The sequence below is a fragment of the Lissotriton vulgaris genome, chromosome 1_1 (assembly GCF_964263255.1).
Source record: "Lissotriton vulgaris chromosome 1_1, aLisVul1.2, whole genome shotgun sequence".
Lineage (NCBI taxonomy): Eukaryota > Metazoa > Chordata > Amphibia > Caudata > Salamandridae > Lissotriton > Lissotriton vulgaris.
The window spans coordinates 1,588,698,791-1,588,715,391 of NC_141685.1; the positions used below are offsets into that span (position 1 = coordinate 1,588,698,791).

Sequence of the window (16,601 nt, forward strand, 5' to 3'; positions counted from 1 at the left end):
CACACTGTAATGGTATTGGGAGGGAGCAGTTGGTATCTGAGAAGACCTTGAAGAATCTATTACTAAGAAAAGATTCAAGCCATTCAAGAGCTTTGCCTGCGACTCCAATTCTTTCTAGGCGGGCAAGTAGGACACGGTGATTCACCGTGTCAAAGGCGGCGTTGAGGTCCAGGAGGATAATGGCCGCGCTGCCACCTGCGTCCAGAATCCTCCTGGATACCTCAACCACCCTCAACAGAGCTGTTTCAGTTCCCTGTCCTTTTCGGAAACCTGTTTGTGTGGGATGAAGCAGGTTTTGAGACTCCAAATAGGATGCCAGTTGTTTGTTGACCCACTTTTCAGCAAGCTTGCTGATACCGGGGAGGAGGGAAATGGGGCAGTAATTAGAGAAGTCTTCAGGGTTAAGATTTGGTTTTTTTAACAAGGCCTTTACCATGGCTAGTTTCCAATCTTGGGGTACTATCCCGGAGTCCAAGGAGGTGTTAACAAGATCAATGATGTTTCTACTAACATGGGGGAGGACCAATTTCAAGATAGACATAGGGGCGGGGTCAAGAGGGGAACCACTCTTTATGGAGTTGAAAAGGGAGGGGAAAAAGTCATCACTGAGGGGGAGAAAGAATGCTAAATGAGGTGAGGTGGAATTAATATCGTCCCTCGATGGAAGATTGAGCTCTACTACTGGGGGTGGGGGAAGGGAAAGTAGAATTTTTTCAATTTTCGTGGCAAAGAAGTTTGCTAGTTCCTTGCAACGAGCACCAGATTCTTCCGGGGAAAGTTCGGATGTAGGGGGGTCAGGGGCCTTAATCAGCGTTTTTACTATTCTAAACATTTCTCTCGGAGCATTGGTAGAATTCTCAACTTTTTCGGCATAGAAGGTGGATTTGGCTGCGTTGAGTGCCATCTTGTATTTCTTGATTGTAAGTTTGTATTTAATTTTTTTCTCCTCATCAAAAAGTTTTCGCCATTGTCTTTCTTCTCGTTTACACTCCTGTTTGAGGAGTCTCAGCTCTGAGTTGAACCAGGGCTGTTTGTTCGGACCTTTTTTCTTAGAGATGCGTGTTTTAGGAAGCACGCTATCTAATGATTGTTCTATCCATTGATTAAAATCTGTGTTGGCCTTGTCGATATTTTGATTGTTTATAGGTTCGTTCTGCTTCAGCGAGTCTATCCAATCATTAGGCTCTAACTTTGTCCATCGCCTGCCTAGAGTTTTATGAAGGGGTTGAATGGTACAAGGTCTATTAATTTTCCATAAGAATGGTACTACCATATGGTCTGACCAGGGGATAGAATAAGATGCGGATGTAGACAAATTCGCGACATTGGAGAATATTGGATCTAAAAGGTTACCTTTAGAGTGAGTAGGGTGTTGAACAATCAGGTTGAGTTGACATGCTGCTAGGTCTTTAATTAATTCCATAGCGATAGTATCCGAAGGGTTGTTAAAATGAAGATTCAAGTCTCCTAATACTATAAAATTAGATACCTTAGTGGCTGAGTCCAGAATAGTTTCGATTAGTCCTTCGATAAATTGGCCAACCTGGCCGGGGGGACGATAGATTAGGAGGCCGGAGATAGAAAGTTCTGGAGAATAGGAGATAGAGAATAATGTGCTCTCACAGTCTAGGATAGTCGTGTTAGTCAGGCGACAGGTTAGATGTTCCCTGTACAAAATGGCGATCCCTCCGCCAACTTTAATTTCTCGGTCTCTATGTTGGATCAGGTATCCAGCAGGTAGGGCCTGGGTGATGTCGGGGCCGGAGGACGGGCCAAGCCACGTTTCTGTTAGAAACAAAACGTCCACGTTTAGATCTTCGATCAGTAAAGCTATTTCTGTAGAGTGCTTTGGTAAGGAACGGCAATTAACTAGTGCCATCTTTAGAGCGGTGTCTACTGTCTTCTTATTTTGTGCTGGCGTAGTTTTAATGATGGCCTCGGTGGTACTGAAAGGGCAGTTATTACAGGAGGAGGGGCCGAGACCAAGGTCGATCGAATGGCTGCAAGGTGATGGGAGTATCCTATTAAGCGTAAGTAAATGCGAGCGGGAGTATGTTATAGGGCATGAGGTATAAATATCAAGAGTCTTGGGCCCTAAGCCCGACTGTGCGCGAACGGGCGCAAACGGGCATGACTCTGGCACGACTCCGGCGCAGGTCCGGCGCGCCCGCTGACCGCATCCGCTGCGCGGAGTCATCCCCGCCCGTTTTTATACTGCTGGGAATCGCGTCAAGAACTACAGACCGACCCAAGATGGCCGCCAAAACCGGTGCTCTGCTCTCGGCGTCAACACTCGGCCGAGAGCAGGTCCGGATCGAAAGTAACGGGGTGACAGGGTTCTGAGGCGCCACTGAGCGCAAGGGGGGGTCACAGGGGGGTCGTAATGCACCTATTCCGATCAGGTGTGGCAAATAAACAAATACACGAATTTCATTTCTTAAAATCAATTAAAATTGTAGGAAAGGTAAGAGACCTCCCGGCTTCCGCCTCAGGAGGGTGAAAGTGCGTGCAGGTTAGAAATTACTGGCACTCTCCCTACGCGTCCCTTTTATACTGCTGGGAATCGCGTCAAGAACTACAGACCGACCCAAGATGGCCGCCAAAACCGGTGCTCTGCTCTCGGCGTCAACACTCGGCCGAGAGCAGGTCCGGATCGAAAGTAACGGGGTGACAGGGGTCTGAGGCGCCACTGAGCGCAAGGGGGGTCACAGGGGGGTCGTAATGCACCTATTCCGATCAGGTGTGGCAAATAAACAAATACACGAATTTCAATTCTTAAAATCAATTAAAATTGTAGGAAAGGTAAGAGACCTCCCGGCTTCCGCCTCAGGAGGGTGAAAGTGCGTGCAGGTTAGAAATTACTGGCACTCTCCCTACGCGTCCCTTTTATACTGCTGGGAATCGCGTCAAGAACTACAGACCGACCCAAGATGGCCGCCAAAACCGGTGCTCTGCTCTCGGCGTCAACACTCGGCCGAGAGCAGGTCCGGATCGAAAGTAACGGGGTGACAGGGGTCTGAGGCGCCACTGAGCGCAAGGGGGGTCACAGGGTGGTCGTAATGCACCTATTCCGATCAGGTGTGGCAAATAAACAAATACACGAATTTCAATTCTTAAAATCAATTAAAATTGTAGGAAAGGTAAGAGACCTCCCGGCTTCCGCCTCAGGAGGGTGAAAGTGCGTGCAGGTTCAGCCGTCCTTATTTAAATCTCCTATTGTTTTAAGGTTTCTGAAGGGCCTTACAAATAAATTTCCTCCTACTCCCTTTATTGTGCCTCAATGGGACTTGAATCTTGTGTTCACTTTCTTGATGGGTTCACCTTTTGAACCAGTGTCCCTTGAGACTTTTGTCTTTTAAAACGGTCTTCCTGATTGCAATTACCTCAGCAAGGAGGGTAAGGGAGCTTCAAGCTTTTAGTTCACAACCCCCATTCTTGACCATTCATGCTGAACGAATGGTACTCAGGACCAGGGCTGCTTTTCTGCCTAAGGTGGTAACTCCCTTCCATCTAGGGCAGTCCATTACCCTTCCTACCTTCTATCCTCCCCCTTCCAAGGAGGAGGAGAGACAACACCGCTTGGACCCGAATAGGGTGGTGAGCTTCTACCGGACAGAACCAGTGAGTTCAGAGTGGTTGACCAGCTCCTTGTGGGTTTTGTTGGAGCCAGAAGAGGCAAGGCGGTGCACAAGCGCACGCTGTCGAGATGGATTGTCTTGTGTATCAAGATATGCTACTCTCTGGCGGGTAAGGAACCTCCTGTAGGTTTAAGAGCTCATTCCACTAGAGCACGGTCTGCTACATCTGCTTTGTCTATGGGTGTACCTGTAGAAGACATTTGTAGAGCAGCGACTTGGGCTTCCCTCCACACTTTCGCGAAGCATTACGGCTTGGATTCCGAAGTGAGGATGGACGGCCACTTTGCGCGCTCTGTCCTTCAGGATTTCTGGTTTAGGAGAGTGGACACCCTCCTCCGGGAGTGGGGACTGCTGTGGGACTCTATTCACAAGGTGAGGAATCCACTGGCAGATGTATCCATCAGAAGAACAAGTTACTTACCTTCGGTAACGCTTTTTCTGGTGGATACAGTATCTGCCTGTGGATTCCTCACTGGCCCACCCGACATCCCGTTGTCCACTCTTCTATACCTGATTTAGTGTAATGTAAATATTTTATTGTCAAAGGAAATGTGTTATTATAATTGCTTTCCTGCATTGACTACACACCGTGTGTGTTATTTTGATTATTTGGTACTGTGTACATTGTGTGTATATCTACTGTTGTTGATCCGTCCGTGTGCCTCGAAGACACAGAAAAAAGGGAGGAACTGATGTCATCACGCCGACCTGGGCCTATTATGGAGTCGGTGACGTAAGCCGAGCCGCGCGTGAAGCCGTGCTTCTGTGACGTTGTCAACGTCGGCGCGAAGTTACAAACGAATTTCCGAATGTTGCTGACGCAGGGGAATATTCACAAGATGAGGAATCACAAGGTGAGGAATCCACAGGCAGATACTGTGTCCACCAGAAAAAGCGTTACCGAAGGTAAGTAACTTGTTCGTTGGGAAGGGAGGGTAATCCATTTATGTTACAGATAAAGAATAATCTGAACAGTTCCGAGACTATGTATCATCCATATTTGACAAGACAGGTCCAGATTATCATTTGGCTAAGTGATTGAGTACCTACGTTTCAGCAAGCATTGAATGTGCTTAGTTTTCTGATGTCCTCCATTTTATGTTGAATATAAATATGAATTAGGTCTACTAAAGTTTATCTTCCGCATCTAATTGTAAACTCATGATAGGTACAGAGTATGCTAACCTCTTGATTACATACATCTATTACATAGTAATTCTAACCCTTTTTTTTTTTAAAGGAGAAATGAGTTACTCCTCGGCAACAAAAAAAATCTTGGAAAGGAGATTGGTGAAGTTACAGTATCCGGTGAAGCATTTAAGAGGTACACTGCAGTGCTAGTTGAGTACCAAAAGGTATATATATATATATATTATTTATTGCTTCCAAATGTGATATGTTTAAGAAAGCTGTGCAATTCATAAAAGTGCATCGGTTAGTAATTCAGTTAATTTGGTATTAGATTACAATTTAAATCAACTAATAACGTAAACTTTCACATCATCGCATAATGTCACCAACAGAATAGGAATGTAAATTGAGAAAGAAAAAGGTTATGTGCCACAGTTGTCCATATATTGAGATCTTCTACTAGTATCTATGGGTGTATTTTACTGAAGTAATATTATGTATGCTTTCTTCAGCTCCTACTGTTTGTTTAGAGGAATTTGAAAAATTGTTGGCTATAGTGACCGGCAGGCTTGTTCTTTATAGACTTCTTTGGACAGACGTTGATGCTGAAACTTGATTTGGGACAGTTGGTGTCCTCTAAAGGGGATCAACCAAGGGCCAGAAATATGATGGTAATGGTCCCAAATAGTGGTCGCAATTTACGATCAGTATTTTTGTGACCAGTATCTAAGTTTGTGAACCAATCTAACTAATAATAGGTTTGCAAAATTCAGAATCTGATTGGGTCACAGTCTGACCTACCTAATGTATACTATTAGGTAGGTCACAAATTGTGACTCACTCAGATTGGTCACAATCACACTATTGTCAAGACACACCACATCACCATGCATGTGATTGCTTTTAAAAAAGTAACATATTCTTTTTTAAAGGATCCCAATATTTTCTTTTAAAAAACAGTGTTTTTCTTCCTAAAGTTTCAGTGAGGGCTGTCTGTGGCACTCAGATAGAGCACAAAGTAGGTGAAGGCATTTGCCTTAGTCCAGCCTTTGGGGCTTACCGAAGCCTGGGGGAAGAGAGCCCCAATCGTATTAGCTAAACGGACGTTCACTGGCGTACACAAGTCCTATGTGTTTTTTTATTTCTGTAGTGGACATCCCACATCAACTTTGTAATGATGATGATATTGACCTGGGATTCTATGAAGTTAGATCATGCTACAAAGACTACTTGGTTAGAGTACATAAAGAATTTTATACATGATCTCGGGCGTCCAGAGAATTATACTGCCCCAGAGTCATTAAATACTATTTGTCGGAAGGAGTTTAAAGTAATCTGCATGACCCACCTTGAAACTAACAGACTTGTAATGGAAATGAATAAACCTGCAGTTGTCCAACACCAATTGACTGTAATAACATACGATAGCCAACCATATATTTTACGCTGTCCAGGGGGGTATGACAGGTACATCTTAACATGTTTTAGGTTCGGGACCTTCCACTGACTAATTAGCTATCCTGAGATGAATGATTGGTCCAGAGAATTAGGTCCATGTCCCTGCAACGATCTCTCCCCACAAACAACTATTTACGTGATTCTATTTTGCAAATTGCATGCTAAGGCAAGATCCAGATGGATTCTGCCCTTGTTAAGATTGAGGGGATGGATACAATGTCGACCTCTATTCCTACATTTACAACTATTAGATGGTGATTACTGCATTGGAGTTATGGCTGTTTTTTTTAAAAGTATATTGAAAGAAAGGAAATGCAACAAATTGTAACAACGTTTTAAAGTAGATTAGAATGTGCTAAATTCTGTAGGACTGTTTTATTTATAATAAGTATCCCTCATAATAACTTGCTGGGATAAAGTCCACTTGTAAATTAATGAATTCTGGAATTGTGTACATTTGTCTTTTTAGAACGTTTTTGAAATGTTTTTATCTGTTTACTTTTGTGATTTTATATGACTAAAATCGAATAAAGCTCTTTTTGATTTAATTTGATTTGATATTGACCTGCGTGCCCCTGTTTACAATGGCACAGCATAGATCATGGCATTTCTTCAAGACCAAAACCCTTATCTACGTGTGTTGGAATGGGAAACATGTTCATTTAGATAATACTATACCCTAGAGAGTTCACACTGATATATATTATATCTTCAGGGGAAAGGGGGATAACCTAGAGAGAGAAAGGTAATAAAAAAATGGTATTAAAATGCTGTATAGACTATATGACAGTAACAGGCATGAAACATGTTGACCCTCTATTGCTTTAAAAATATCACCTAGTACTAGAGTGGATCATTATATCCACCTCCCGCCAGACCTGGAATTTTTAACCATAACAAAAGAACCCAGCCATTAAATAGTATTTTGGGTAGTTTTATTTATATCAATCACATCTTTGTCATCCATCTACTCCATTCCTCACACACACCATTACATCTTGCCCTTCATATGGGCTAAAACAAAAGAGCCCTGGGAAAGAGCCCGCCTGCAGGGCCTGTTCACCTTTATAGTTCATGCTCAATGAGCAGCTTCTCAATGATGAGGCAGAACCCCCCCTTGGGTTGTGTTAGGGCCCTTGCTCCTAAGGGAGCACTCCTCCCTCTTCCTCCTTCTGGCATCCTTTGAACCTCTCACTCTTGACAGGAACAGCATACCCTTTATTGGTGGGTAAATACTTTATATATTGCCTCGAATTTAAGCCTGACTGCTTTTGCTCCAAGCTACAAAAGGGTTAAATTAATGCCTCACAAGCCCTGAGGTTTGGGAGGAGATAACCACCTCAAATTGAAACACTCCTAAACAGGAATATTAAGCCTTGGTCAAACACTTCTTCTCAAATACATTGACACACTGTGCCTACGAAGTACCTTTTGTCTGAGAACTGGAGCCTATCAAATAAAAAACACGAAACCTGACAGTGGTCTAAAACACAGACCTCAGTCTGACCTTGCAAGTTCAGACTCAAAAGAAAGACACCTATCCCTATCCCCTCCCAATTTCACTCCATAGTAGCAGGGTAAATGGATAGCTCAACAGTAGGCAATGGTAACATTTTATTCTATAGTTTCGTACCTATTAAATAAAAGTACCCAGAAGGTACAACATTCTTTTGAGAGACCAGAACCAACAACAGCAAACTTCACCCACGCACAGCCTGTGCTCAACTGAAGATTATCCCTTTGCCATCACTGTATCCAGATGCAAACAAATAAGTGACTGATGACTCTTAGTGCGGCAACATGCCTCCGAGAAAGCCTGCTGAGGCAGATCTGCAACTCCCAATCACAATGCAGTACATATTAAGACTGAAGTCCCTCCTGTTGTAATTACATGAATCAGATATTCTCTCACTCACCCACCCTCCCCTTTGCTAGTATAATATTCCTCACCTCCATATTGTATTTTACATGATGTCCATACCCAATGTATGATATTCATTAATCCAGAGTCATTGTTACTAAGTGGAGCAAGGTGGAGCTATGCATCCTATGTATCTTAAGTAGCAGTGCACCTTCCTCTTCTTTCCTGCCTAACTGTTCTATGCAACTATGTATTCTAGCTCGATTCTTCTGTGCCTAGAAGCAATTGCATTTTATAAAGTGCCAAGTATAGATGAAATAAACATGAATAATATTACCTGAAAAAGGGTTCCCAGATATGCGATACACATTAGAAGCAGCCCCTGCCATTTGCTTGACTCTGAAATGGTGTACCTATTTTTGAAAGATTTTGATCAGGAGATCTGTCTTGAACCTTGTTTACACCAAGATATTGTTCTGCTTCCGAACCTGGTTTGATGCTTTGGCATGACAACATTCATAAGGGATAGTAATATCAAACTGTCATATATATATAGCCTTCATGTTTCTTCTATCCTGATTATTTTTCTACCCCTACATTACACAGCTTGTTGAGGGGAGCATAGTGTTCATTCTTTCATAGGCCTAACACTGCACCTTTATATGTAGGCTAAGCGCTATCTAATGCTGGGTTACTCAAAGTACGGCCCGGGGCTGTATGCAGCCCTCCTGACCTATATGCGGCCCTCTAGCGAACAGCTCAATAATAACAATGAGGTATTTCAGTCACAAGCAGAACCTGGGGATAGTTACGGTATATGGACACAGGTCCTGCCACAAAGAAGATCATTTTATGTATCACTTTGTCCTGACAGTGGTAGGACTATCGATTAATCATCCATATACACACACAACTGACCAGAAACATAGACAAAAACTCAACTGAATTGGAAAATAGTGTCTGATATATTTAGAAAATCATATATCACGTGTGATTTATAATGAACGACAGGACTAATACACAATGTACATATTCAGAACAAAACTACAAAAATTACAATGGTCGTGACATAAAGAGTAACTGAAAAATAGTGCACCTATCAACTACACAAAAACTCCAAAATATATTATACATATATAACATGTAAAACAAGAATTAATTAGCAGCAACGATTTGACAATGCCTCACCCTAAATAGACATTTGATTTATCATTCCAAACATAAATATTTCTATTTGGGCAACAACGCTTGTGTATTTAACGTTACGTTTCGACCCCCTATACACGTGTGTAGTTGAGTAACATCCGTGGGGTCTTCATCAGGACTATAGACCAATAGTGTACAGCCTGCGTGAGTAAAAAATAGGTATTGCAAAGTCAGTGTGTGAAAAGAGAGGATGCAATAGGATGGTGAGAAACATGTGGTCTTGCTCACCTTTTAAGAGAGAATATCTCTTGGAGCGATAACTTTTAAGAGAAAATATCTTTTGGAGAGATACTGATATTGGATCGCACACGCTGCCTCTGAATCAATCAATCAAGGTAACCTGCATAAAGAACTGATTTGGAAATATGCATGTCAATACATGTTAACTGATTATTTGAACATGCATGAAGAACTGAGGTTCTTACCTCAGAGCCTGGATTCATTAGACCATGGTGAAAACAAGAAAGGAGCCACTCAACGGCATTCCTTGTATCCTATCATGTGGAAAAAAAATGGTATCAAGCGTATTGCCAAGACACATCCTTGGGTGTTACAAGGTATACATGATAAAGTACGGAGAATGGAAACTAACCTCCGGCGTGTCGTGCTCGGAGAAATACAACAGTGGTCCTCTCGACCTGCCGTGGAGTGCGAATACAAGTAGAGAAACAGACGCTGTGTCTGCGTGCATGCCATGAACATGCGGAATGCAGAGTATGTACCGCAACCGTCCCAGGACTCTGAGGCATGGTGATGAAAATAAAAAAACCTAAGGCATTGTAAAAATGGTAAAAATGCACAGATTAAGAAAGCGGCATGTGAAAAAAAAAGCTCAAATCTTGCATATCGATAATTCTGATGCACTTCGAATGAGGAATCTTCTCCAGCTCGATGTGGAATCAGGCATATAACGAGGCTCAAAGGCATGTCTTCAAATGATGTAAAATTGCATCGTCTTCTAGTTGCTGTCAGCGAAAAGGAGCTATGTCGAGAGACAAGGATTCGAAAGATAGTTTAGGATGAAAAAATTATATAGAAAATTAATATTGTGTGGGGTATGTGATGACGATGACCCCCGGTCAGAGTGGGCCCCAAACTGTATGTGACTATTGACACAATAATATTTGTGTAAAAATAAAAATAACTTTCTGTGAATGCGGATGAATTGTTGGGAAAGCAACAGATTGATATGAATCTCTTTGTACATGGGTTACGCAGGCTACGTAGTGCTTCATCATTAAATATGAAAACATGCCTGTTAACATTATTAGAATACCCTATAATGTTCACATTTTACATTGTATTTAAAGATTTCCAATAAATATCCAAAACAGAACTGTCATGTCAGTAACAATTATTGTCACAACTGTAGAAACAGCGTCTTAGTTGTACAAGCATTTGCAATGCAATAGGTCTCACAGCATTAAAGTTTGAGTTACTGGCATTGTCAATGACAATGCTTTGCATTGTCATTGATTTCTAGAATTTGCAATTGGTATATAAACATTGTTTGTGACTGGTTAGCTGTTGCTTATGCTAAGCAAAGTTGGCAGTAATATAGAGTGCTAGTCTTGCTTGTTATAAGCATGCTGATTTAAAGCACTCTGATACCTGCGGGTAAAGTTTGCGCCATATAAAAGTGAAAACTAATAAATACATTTTAAAAAACGTAGCTGTACCACGTCCACCAAACCATAAATAACGTGCTAAAAGAAAAGACCATTCACCATCTCCTTTTAGGAATGGGGCTGCCAGGCCATAGACAATAAAATCCATTAACACCCAGGCACAAACGCAATTAACTGTGATTGTTTTATTCAAAACGGACATGACCTCCAGAGATATAGCAAACCAACTATCTACATATCAATCAGTACCCAAACACAAAACCATATACTGAATGTTTCACCTCCAACCATTGCCACAAACACCAATCAAGCCACAATGTCAGCCATCTCCAACTAAGGGCGCAGCTGATAGCAAAGACACATTATTATTTAAGATAAAGCCTAGACAGATTGCGGTTTTATAAAAACGTGGTTTTATCAACGAGTATAGTCACATGAATAACAAGAGATACCAGGCAGGTGTGCTACTTAAGGGGGATGAGGGCCACCTTTTAAAAATCGATCATTCTCATCCCTGTGTCCACCCCGTGTTTTGACTAATGGTGGATGGCAGCTGATTAATCATGAGAGTGTGTGACTCTTTTTTTACTTGTAGCCCAAGTGGAAGAGGATGCCAACTGGCTGCCATGATCGGAATCCTTCGCTTCCCCCAGACGGTACAATAACTCTTGTTACATCTGTTGGATGATACACATTCAGTGTAACATACCACCCAGCTTGGCGTGGGTGTTCTCATCAATAAGTGGCATTTGCACACTTGACTTAGTACTAATCAGCCATAGAAAATTTCTTGAACACAGCTGCAGATACTATTCCAACTCTTATGCACACCATCATTGTCCCAGTCCCACTGGCGATGCCCCTAAGATATGTTGCATATCTTCCAGTCACACATACATTAATGCATGCCTGAAGCGCATGTTCTGTATGCATAGTGTGCCACTGCTGTCCCTGGGCGCATAGCAGTCCGTCCATCATATGAAACGCTCTCCTGGGAGCATGAGGTCACATGTGTCTACAGCACACCTGTATCTGGGGAGCACTTTTGTCTTTGATTGCCACGGGGCCCTCACTCCTTCTAAAGCTTGTATTCTCTTTTTGACCTTGGGTGCATACATCTCAGCTCTTACATGCACACACACTTCCCTGAGACCCTGACATGCCAGCCTTGCACCGGCCCAGAAAGGAGTGAACATTACTGACACATGGCATGGGCCAGCCAGCAGGACAGCTTCCATGCGACACTCATTAGTGTCTCTGTGCCAGCTGGGACCCCGCGAGTGCTTCTGCAGCCGCCTGTACCTCGGCACGTCAGCCCGCCTCCCGGTGGCATTGCTGCTGTGTGCCACCTGTCACTCTACGGACCACCTCCCATCCCCGTGCACCCCATTAATGAAGAAACCTGCCAGCCAGTGGCCCTCGGCCCGCCGTGGGTCACAGGCAGCACGGAGACAGGGCTGGGGTCACTCCTCACACCAGACGGTTCTTCTCTCCCAGAGCCCGGGTACTGCTGACATCTGAGAGCACTCGCAGAACTTTTCATTGGCCTCCGTGCCCTACAAGTGCACTCCCAGGAACACTGAGGCACTTTAAAGAAAACCTTGCAGGTATTTCAATGCGCACCTCAAGCATAGGTCGTCCCTTCCCGGAGACCCACTTGTACAATCTGCCTTCTCCCCTACACGTTTAACATTTGGTTCCATCCATCTTACCAACGACTCTCGTGTTCACCTCGTGTGCAGCCGCACAACCCACTCGACTAGAATCGCGTCTCTATCCGACTCCAATCCATCAGCAGTGCCTTTAGTCTTGAAATATTTCACCTTTTTTTAAATTTAGAATTTTTTTTTAAGTTAAGAAGAAATATTTTACCTTTACCGCTGCACACACAGACTAGTCAGTCACAGGGATGCGTTCCTGTACCGTACCGCCATCTCCCCGGTGGTAGGAAGGCCCTGCGTCCTCCACGCTACGTTCTGCTTTCTCCTCTCTAGATCCAAACGCTTTCGGTTCAGATCCCCGATCTTGCACTGATTTAATAAATGTAAACACGATAGATTGTATATACTTTCTAAGTTACGGAGATCTTATGATGCCCGAGGGAGGGCAGGAATCTGATGAACTCTGCGTTTTTTGAAGTATTATTATAGGAAAGTAACATTAATGGTTGCACTTTCTCTCGGCTTCTTACACCAACATTAGTCAATTAGTCACCAGGGAGGCCTAATAATCTCTACCTTGTGCCGATTACACGACCCGGGCCGAGTCCCCTTCTACAGCCCAGAAGCCAGCGCTGCTAATACCCAGGGGGGTGATAAATTCATTCTCCGAGGGGGAAAACTACGTGCATTAGCATTTCTTGTAAACCCCCCTCTCCTTGTGTTTTCATGTGTAATTAAGTGTTGAACGTGCCGGAGAAACCGAGGTTTGTTTACACTTCTGTCGGCGTCTCAGGGATTCTGCAAAGAAACAGAACCCAGCAGATTTTATTATAGAAGCTAGGCTTAAGTTTGATGTCACCGCATAAATACAATCTTTGATGTTACCGCATAAATGCAATATTTGATGTTACCGCATGAATGCAATCTGTGACTCAATGGCGCGTGACATGGAACTTTTAGAGAGCTTTTATTAGACGCGAACTTTTTGCATGAGATAAATTAACGCAGACACTGCTTAACCTCATTCTACGCATGCCACAAGAAGATGTGTATTTAAATGAAAGAAAAAAAGAGCTGAGAGTTATAAGTATGCGCCTTTGTAACGCACGTGTGTAAACGAAACCGAAACTTACAAGGCGCGCGTCGTAAGCTGTCTACAGTACAAACTCAAGTATGCGACCAAATCCCAAGGCGTGCGTCGACGCGCGCGACCCAATCCCAAGGCGCGCGTCAGAATCCGACTCTGCCATGCTTCTGAATCTGCGCGTGACCATCTGTTGGTTCCAGTCCTTGTCGGCTGAGCCGACGACTATAGTTCTCTGGCGAGAACGCGCTTTGCGCGCTTCTAGCCGTGACCTAATAACAGTATATGGCAATCGGCATTTAGGCAGTGCATGGTAGTGAAACTTGTCTCAAGATCTCTTCAGATTCATTCAATCCCTTGTTTACTGAGTCAAGTAGATGTATCCACTTAAACTTAGGTTTAGTGTAGATGTCAAATTACCACCTCTTGGGTTTGGAAGAATTGTTTCCAAAACCCACCACTTCAAACTGTCTATTGGATGATTCAGCTCATTGTAGTGTTCAACTAAGGCTGAATTTAGTTGTTTTCTCTATCGCTGTCTGCATGGCAATCTTTTCTCAAATGTTTCCTTTTTTCCTTGAACTTGCAGCGCATTCTTGAACAATATTGTAGAATTCTGGTTTTGCTGTTCTGTCTAGTTTGGTCAACACACACCCTGTCACATGGACACATGATGATGTAGATGACATCTTTCGTATTGCAATTAGTGTGTTGTTGGAGAAAAACCTGTGTACCAGCATACCAAAAATCTTTTTGTTCAATCGTCAGGTCACATGCCTTACAGTGACCACACCTGAAGTGGCCCAGTAGAGGTGGCAATAGTAGCTGGGCTCGTAGATCTGAGTATGTGTTAGTCCTGAGGTATGAGCTGACTACATGATCCCTATTATTTCTTCCTCCTTGAAGAGCGATAGGTCTGTGGTGCCTATCTCATCCATGACAAGAGCTCAATGGTCGTTGATGATTTTTTTAATCTCATTACTTCACACACACCACCCTGTCACTAGTCAAGTTATTTTATCTTCAAAAGACCTCGAGGATAGCCACGGTCTGTTAGTTGTGTGATCAGTAAGTCTGACTCCTTGAAGAAGTCTGCCCTGTGTGTACATTTCCAACGAAATCCCAAAAACTGACCATAGGGAAGGTTGTTCCGCAGGTGCTAGGGTAGTGGCTAGAGCACCCAAGTAACGTATTGCATTCCAGTGGCTTCCTAAATAGTGTATTGTATAAGGCATTCTCATTAATCTTGATACTTAAGTCCAGAAAATGTATTTTATCCTGACTAGATGTCATGGTGAAATGGTTGTCACCTGATCTGCTGTTCAACCAAACACAAAAGGTTTGTAATACGTCAGACTCTCCTGTCCAAACCATGAGGGCATCGTCAATAAATCCTTTCCACAGGGTGATATTATCATAAAAAGTATTATCAACACTGTACATATATTTGTTGTCATAGCAATCCATTAAGAGAATGGCTACATCTAGGGCAAATACTGCTTCCATAGCTACTCCCTCGGCTTGATAAATGAAATCACTCCGGAATAAAAATACGGTTTGGGTCATTGCAATTTCCAGAAGACTCATTATGAAATCTGTGAGGACAAAGTGGGGCCTCTCTCTTCATTCTAGGACTTCACATACTAAAACCAAAGCTTCTTCTTGGGTGATACTCCTCTTTTTGCTAATGAAAGGAGCAGAAACACCAAATTGACTCATACTATTCACCAAAATCGGGGGACCATTCCTTGCCATAACTGCAACAATTGTAACAATGTAATTAAAGGCAATTACATCACCCATCCCCAGAAAGGCAATAAAATCAAGCTCAAGGTCGCTGTCCCTTGTAACACTAAGAATATAATATACCTACTTAAATGCCTATCCGGACTGGCATACATTGTCAAAACTGAATGGAAAATAAAAATCGGACCCAATGAACATAAGAGTAATATCAGGAACATGAATCTAAAGTCATCCGTTGCTTCACCTTTCTTGGAATTCAAACACAAAATCAGCTAACTTTGGTTTATGGTATTGGAGAACTTTGACATCTTTGAAGGCCGCAACAACCACAAATTCCTACTCCAGAGAGAAACCTTTTGGATTAGACTGTTGGACACCATCATACCATTTGGTCTTAACAACCTTATTGAATTAGGTTGTTTTCTCTAACGCTGTCTGCATGGTAATCTTTTCTGAAATGATTCCTTTTTTCCTTAAGTCTCCTCACTCTGCTTTCTTGTTTACTTTCCTGTTCTTTTCCTACTCTAGTTTAGTTTTGTCTTCATTTTCTCACTTACTTTTAAATTTTCCCATGTCACTTCGTTAATCATCCCTAACTGTTCTCTATTCTTATTCCCATTTTTTTACTTATAGCTTTCTCTCTAACCTCTCCATCATGGCCCCCGCTGAGCCGGGTTTCTTTAGGACCTTATTCTATGTTCATTCATTCTTTCTCTCTTTTCCTTTGTTTTTAATGACCCATTCCAAGATGGCACCCTTTTTTGTTGATCGCTCCTTTCTTTACTTTCCTAGATTTTTTCGCTACTTTGCATCATTCATTCACATTTGTGGCATAGTGCTTTATTTATTTACACACTTGTTAGTTTGCTTTTACACCTCTCCCCTGGGAGAAATGCATTAAACTAACAAACATTTCTCAGCTACATCTTTTTTGGTTGATTACTCTCTTGTTTCCAACTCACTGGGAAGACTTATCAGTATTCAGCTTTTGTCTTGGTGCACACTTCCCAGTTCTTTTTACTGTGTTTATTCTTGTTTACTGTGGTCTAACCTTTCTATGCATATAATTCACCTGATTATCTGGTTTTGTTTTCTTAGACCAATGTCACACTTCATACAGTTTTAATGTTGTCCTGACTGACCCTTGGGGCATCCTACTTATCCTCTTGCTTTCCGCTTCATTATTCA

The 16,601-nt window shown here is 42.6% G+C and overlaps 1 protein-coding gene across 1 annotated transcript in view; it reads left to right on the forward strand.

The window, feature by feature from the left end:
- CFAP54 (cilia and flagella associated protein 54) overlaps nucleotides 1-16,601 on the forward strand; it is a 2,285,874-nt gene that overhangs the window by 916,905 nt on the left and 1,352,368 nt on the right. Inside the window, exon 32 of the mRNA XM_086918163.1 lies at nucleotides 4,879-4,993. Coding sequence (XP_086774289.1) covers nucleotides 4,879-4,993 — 115 coding nt within the window. The remainder of the gene's footprint in view (nucleotides 1-4,878; nucleotides 4,994-16,601) is intronic.